Below are 6,971 nucleotides of genomic sequence, written 5' to 3'. Positions count from 1 at the left end.
AAAATGTAAATAATTAAAATAAATATTTATGTAAATAATATAATATTTTAAATAATAAAAAAATTATGTTACTGTTTTATAAATTAAATAGATTTATTAAATATATAATTTATATAAAAAAATTGTCTACAATGAATAGTATAAAAACATCTGCTTTCCTCAGTAAAGTCCTTTCTCAAATGACACTATATGGATTTGTCCCGCAGCTTTCGTCTGTGCCTCATTAACCTCTGAAGGTGAACATCCTGCGTTATGAGACTAATATTGCACAACAAAGAAGTAAATGAATCGGTTTTATTGGCTAAATGCACTGTCCAAGACTCTTCACTTAATTAATGGATCTTAAAATTTGATGTCTCTGGAATTGTCACACTTTGTCTTGCACTAAATGAGTGCTCTGAGCGTCAAAAGCTGTGTACTCAGCATCTCACTGTCGTCTGCTGCATGAGGAGGTGTTTCTCTGCTTGTGCGCTCAGGTCAGGCAGCTCCAGGAGGACGCTGTGCGCCTGCAGTCAGCGTATGCTGGAGACAAAGCGGACGACATCCAGCGGCGTGAGGGCGAGGTGCTGGAGGCCTGGAGGAGTCTGCTGGAGGCCTGCGAGGGCCGGCGGACGCGACTGCTGGACACCGGAGACAAGTTCCGCTTCTTCAGTATGGTGCGCGACCTCATGCTCTGGATGGAGGACGTCATCCGCCTCATCGAGACGCAGGAGAAGCCCAGGTGTGTGATTCTGACCTGCCTATGCTCTATAGGGTTGGGTACCGAGCTCAGTACTTTTAAGGGTACCGACCGAATTGCGTTGGTACTACCGAGTATTCACGATTCACGTTAAATCAATCGGTGCCAATTTTCAGTACCTGTAAACGCATCTGGGCGCATACGCTACAGAGAGAGAAAGAGAGACCCTGTGACATGAGGTCACCCCTGCAACTCGTTCAAACAACACGCAGGGCAAGCCGAAATGTTCTGAAGTGTGGTTAAATTTCTAGGGTCATATGGTTTCTGCGAAAACGCAGACGGGATCGCGTTTCCATTCAGTCCATTCATAAAAACGTAATTTACTCTATAGCGTGGAATGCCACGGAATTCGTCAATGTTTGGACGAATAAATCAAAAGTAGGTCTGCCACTTAATTCGAATCGCGAACTAGTGTCTGTGAATATTAAAATGCAAAAAGACTCTGTATGTATGATTGGCGAAAATGCGGTTTTGTTTACTACACAAATACTGAAGCACGCGTGACGCTCGCGGTGATTTTCGGCCTCTGCGTCTCACTATATGACAGGCATGAACACAAAAACGTAATCTCCAGAGCTGCTGTGAGAGAACTTTAGCATTTCATTTGAGAAAACTAGCATCATCATACTGTATACACACAGAAACTTCATGGCAACCTGTCAAAATAAAAGTACGGTTTAACATGTAACAGAAATATATTACTCTTGTATTACTTTTGTACAGTATACTGTACATCTTTAAATATTACATTTTCTATCAAATTTAAATAAAACAATTAAATGATAAAAATAAATATTACAACCAGATTAATCACTTAATTGTAGAAACAAAAATACAATTATTAGCCTATTAAAAGATGTTTTAAAATAAATTTTTCTTCCATGTATTAATTTCAACAGTAAACCTCAGTTTGTTTGCCAAAAAATAAAAGGGTTTAATTTTCATTAGATTTAAAATAAATGTTTAATGCCTTCGTTTGATTTTCAGAAAAATTAAAAAATTCATTTCTGGGGGGAAAAAACAAAAGAAAGAAACAGTTTGTAGGGCCCTATTGTTCAAAATGTTGAAATTGAGACTATTGGACTTATTTTTTCACTGGAATAAATGTTTTTGTAATTACACAGAGAGTAAAGTACCGAAAAAAGTACTGGCACCGAAATTCAGGTACCGGTTAAAATGTGAACGGTACCCAACCCTAATGCTCTAGGGGACAATATTGCTGGAAATGTGCCTGCACTTTAGTTAAATGTGATGGCCTCATTTTTGTGGGTGTCTTTGAAACAGAAAGGGCTCATAATGAGACCAAATAAATAGTTGTAGTTTCTTTTTTCACTACTAAAATATCAAAGGTTGTATGTCATCGTTAGTGTTATAGAGTGATATAGCTAAAATTATGGCTTAGTCTTTAGCATCCTTTTTTCATCTCTTTGATGTTTTAAAATAGGATTTTTATAAATGTATGTGATTGTGCATAGTAAAAATTAGGTACAAAATAATTATATAATAAATATAATAATAATGCATATTAAAATTAATATGTTTGATAGTTAAATGTGATGGCCTCATTTTTGTGGGTGTCTTTGAAACAGAAAGGGCTCATAATGAGACCAAATAAATAGTTGTAGTTTCTTTTTTCACTACTAAAATATCAAAGGTTGTATGTCATCGTTAGTGTTATAGTGATATAGCTAAAATTATGGCTTAGTCTTTAGCATCCTTTTTTCATCTCTTTGATGTTTTAAAATAGGATTTTTATAAATGTATGTGATTGTGCATAGTAAAAATTAGGTACAAAATAATTATATAATAAATATAATAATAATGCATATTAAAATTAATATGTTTGATAAATAATGTAAAAATAATGCTAATGTAATCAATCAATAAAAAATACTATTAAAAGTATGTTTTAAAAGTAAATAAAAAAAACTGTATTTCACTGTTAGGTGACACTTTGATTTATAATTTTCATAATATTCTTTTACTGTTAACATTATTAAAAATAAAATATCAAAAACTGCATTTCAGTTTTAGTATCAATTAAATTTTAGGTTTAGTTTATAATAATTAGGACTGGGTGATATAGCTAAAATTGTCTTTAACTTTTTCACCTTTTTGACACTGATTTATATCTCAATATTTATGCAATATTTATGCAGTGAAGTAAAGGGATTTTTTAAAAAAGAAGAATATAAATATTTTTATATGTGTTTTTAAATATATATTACATTAGGAGTCAACATTGTGCAGGATACAAGTACTATTTAAGTACAAAATAAATCTAAAAATGTATATAAAACTGAAAATGTTTTAGATGTTCCAGATCAGTCTCTCTGTCTGCTGTTCTTCAGGGACGTGTCGTCTGTGGAGCTTCTCATGAACAACCACCAGGGAATCAAGGCTGAAATCGATGCCCGTAACGACAGTTTCACGGCCTGCATCGAGCTGGGCAAATCTCTCCTGGCACGGAAACACTATGCATCAGAGGAGGTGAGTATCGTCCGCAGGATGACTGAAGAGGTTTTAGATAAGAAGAACCATATTTAGATGTCTTGTTCCAGTCCTTCATGTCTGTTTACCTCTCCCACAGATCAAAGAGAAGTTGTTGCAGTTGACGGACAAGAGGAAAGATATGATTGACAAGTGGGAGGACAGATGGGAGTGGCTTAGACTGAGTGAGTATGATGGGAAATTAATTGTGTGTTAGCAATCGAGAAAAACTGTAATGTATTTATATTAACCCTCTAAGCGCCAAAGACGTCATACTTAATCAAATAGACTGTAGTTCCTAATATGGTGTAATATCTCATTTGTATTCCCTACCACTAGATGGCAGACATGTAGTACTTCAATTCTAGACCAAAATTACATCACGTTCCTATTCAAAGTGTTCGAGTAAATAGCAGAGCAAGTGAGCTATCGTGTCATTGATGCGAAAGCAGTTCAGTTCAGAGCGTGCGAGTAAGCTGTGAGATTTGTGAGAGAAAATCGCCAAATGGCTAATAAAAGTTGTACTGTGAGGATGTGTTGCAAATGTTATTCGCCGATTCTGACTCTGAAGGGGAATATTTGCCTTTTGGAAATGACGATCGGTCATCTAATAACCGCGCTTCTCCCGGTACATCTTTGCAGCGCAATGGTGACGCCGTGCAAGGCGCGAGTGTTCACGAAGCACAACCGATAATTTACATTAGATCTCTATCTTTAAGCCCTTTCAAGCCACAAGCTTTTGAAATCTTGATGTCAAAATCCAGCATTTTTCCAAAAAAAACCTTGCGCCTAAAGAGTTAATATAGTAAATGTATTATTTTAGCAAAAAATAAATTTAATTCTATAAAATTAGTAAAAAAAACTGTATAAATAATGTATTTATATTATTATATTTGTAAAAAAAATAAATAAATATATATATATATATATATATATATACTGTATATATGTATGTGTATATATATATATATATATATATATATATATATTATGATTTCATACAGTGTGAATTTGAATGCTTCAAACACTCTTGAGTTGTTTTCCCGGCTGGTTATTTCTTATAGTGTTTTGGTTTGCCCTCTATTTGACGTCTTGGAATTGAGAGTGTCTCCTCCCATGATGCTTAGCAGCTCTGATACACTTATTTCTGACCTTATAATGGGAAGTGTGTAGAAGGATGTGGGCAGCTTGTGCTTTAAATCATTGACACTGACTTCCCCTTTCACTGTGCCCGTGTGTGTGCAGTTCTGGAAGTGCACCAGTTTTCGCGGGACGCCGGCGTGGCAGAGGCGTGGCTGCTGGGACAGGAGCCGTATCTGTCCAGCAGAGAGATGGGACAGAATGTGGACGAGGTGGAGAAGCTGATCAAACGCCACGAAGCGTTCGAGAAATCAGCCGCCACTTGGGAGGAGCGCTTCTCAGCACTGGAGCGACTGACTACGGTGAGAGAGAGAGAGAGAGAGAGAGAGAGAGAGAGAGAGAGAGTGTGTGTGTGTGTGTGTGTGTGTGTGTGTGTGAGAAAGAGAGAGAGAGAGAGAGAGAGTGTGTGTGTGTGTGTGTGTATGTATGTGTGTATGTGATTAATGAGGAAAAAAAATTAACTTAAATGATTTTAGCAAATGGCTGCAATATAACAAAGAGTGAAAAATTTAAGGGGGTCTGAATACTTTCTGTACCCACTGTATATGCTTGCCTATCTACACGGCCTGAAATTTGGTGAGGTTGCGGGTATTGCATACAGTGTTAACTCACGCAAGTGCCACGTTCGGTAAATTCCCACTCAATATGAGACGTGCGATCTGTGCTGCCTCGTCTCTCTCTCGCGTGGGTTCTGCAGCAGTCACTTGTTGACTTTTGATGAGTTTGAGCGCATGATGCGCGCTGTGAAAAAGTGTGATGGAAACACAAATTGAGGACCAAATCTGCACCTTACTGATGACCCGTGGCGTTAATATACTGCATATGTGCCAGCGCATGATGTAATAAAACTGCAGCTCGTTAATAAACGGGGTTTTTTTTAATCCATTTTTATACAATCCGCCTTCATTTAGCAAGTGCACTCGCACATAAACAATTTTCAAGTTCAACACTTTTTGTTCCGTTCAGTTGTGGATGCTGCTGATTCACCGAGATGTGGTATTGTCTTTATGAAGACATACCTGTGTGTGTGTGTGTGTGTGTGTGTGTGTGTGCGTGCGTGCGTGTAGGACGTCACCATGACTCTGTTGTTGTACTTCTCTGTATATTCTGTAGTTGGAGTTATTGGAAGTGAGAAGACAGCAAGAGGAGGAAGAGAGGAGGAGGAAACCGCCCACACCGGAGCCGGTCCAGGCGCAGGATGCAGAAACACAGCAGAGGTGAACACAGAACACACACACACACACACACACACACACAGCACAGGGCTACTGATGTACATAGAAAACACGGCACATGTCAGACAGATGCTGTTCTACACTATCAGGTCATGTGTTTTAGGACATACTCATACAGTTTCTTTTTCTGATGTTAAGTGATGTTTAGGTTTGTGTAAGCAGTGTTCTTAAAAAGAGTACTTAATAATTCATTTATGTATATATTAGTATATGAAATGTATTATTTTAGTTTAAAAAAATGATGAAATGTATTAAAATGAATATGAAAGTAATATAATTTATTTGCATAAATAGTATGTTTATATTAATATATGAAGTGCTAAAAATTATTTCATAAAATATTTTTTTTATATACATAGATGTAATATTTAGTATACAATGAATGTAAATATATTTTAATAATATAATATACTTATATTAGTTCATTAAGTGTTATTTTAGTAAAAAAAATACATTAGGTGCAATTAATATATTAAAATTAGTTAAACTAATTATAAAAAAAACAAATGTATTAAAATAGATAATATGTTTGTATTAAAATATTACATGTATTATATTAAATATATTTAATAAATGATATTGTATATAAATAAAATGTATTTAATAAATAATAGTAAAAAATAATGACATTAAATTAAATACATTTAATATATTAATATTAGTTAAAAACTAATATAAAAATAAAATGTATTAATATAAATAATTAAGATACAATTAATACAATTAAATATTATGTATTATATATAATATACAAGTAATATATTTATATTAATATATCAAGTGTATTGTTTTAGTAAGAAAATAATTCCACTAAATGTGTATTTATATATATATATATATATATATATATATATATATATATATATATATATATATATATATATATGTATGTATGTATAATATTGCTATATAATATTATATCATATATCATATTAAGTATAAAATTATTGTATATATTTCGGTGAATATTTGCTCAGATATTTTATAAATAAACAGTTAAGCAGAGTAGTTTTGGCACCAGTCAGTGCTGATATACAGAGAGCAGGGTAGCTGATGTAATAAAGATATACATAATACAATATAATGACAGAAAGTGAGATTTACACAAACTAGTGGACATTAAATAGAACACTTTCTGCGATATTGATTAAAGTGATGCATTGTTCAACTGCAGCACTGCCAGTAAATTTGAAGCTAAAGTAAGTGTTCAGATGTGTGACGTTTTGTCTGTGTGTGTGTGTGTGTGTGTGTGTGCGTGTGTGCGTGTGCGTCTGTGCGTCTGTTTCTGTGTGTGTGTGTGTGTGTGTGTGTGTGTGTGTGTGTGTGTGTGTTCACAGAGAAGGAGAGCAGATTGCCCAGAACGGACT

General features: G+C 34.6%; 1 protein-coding gene across 1 annotated transcript in view; it reads left to right on the top strand.

The window, feature by feature from the left end:
- Positions 1-476: 476 nt before the first annotated feature.
- LOC107597209 (spectrin beta chain, non-erythrocytic 1-like) overlaps positions 477-6,971 on the top strand; it is a gene marked incomplete at its 5' end in the record, with an annotated part of 7,567 nt that continues 1,072 nt past the window's right edge. Inside the window, 6 exons of the mRNA XM_016288163.1 lie at positions 477-721; positions 3,091-3,229; positions 3,330-3,414; positions 4,475-4,671; positions 5,483-5,586; positions 6,942-6,971. Coding sequence (XP_016143649.1) covers positions 477-721; positions 3,091-3,229; positions 3,330-3,414; positions 4,475-4,671; positions 5,483-5,586; positions 6,942-6,971 — 800 coding nt within the window. The remainder of the gene's footprint in view (positions 722-3,090; positions 3,230-3,329; positions 3,415-4,474; positions 4,672-5,482; positions 5,587-6,941) is intronic.

The sequence above is a fragment of the Sinocyclocheilus grahami genome, unplaced genomic scaffold (genome assembly GCF_001515645.1).
Source record: "Sinocyclocheilus grahami isolate Dianchi unplaced genomic scaffold, SAMN03320097.WGS_v1.1 scaffold229.1, whole genome shotgun sequence".
NCBI lineage: Eukaryota > Metazoa > Chordata > Actinopteri > Cypriniformes > Cyprinidae > Sinocyclocheilus > Sinocyclocheilus grahami.
The sequence above is the reverse complement of the archived record's forward strand: the minus strand, read 5'-3'. Positions and strand labels throughout refer to the sequence as shown.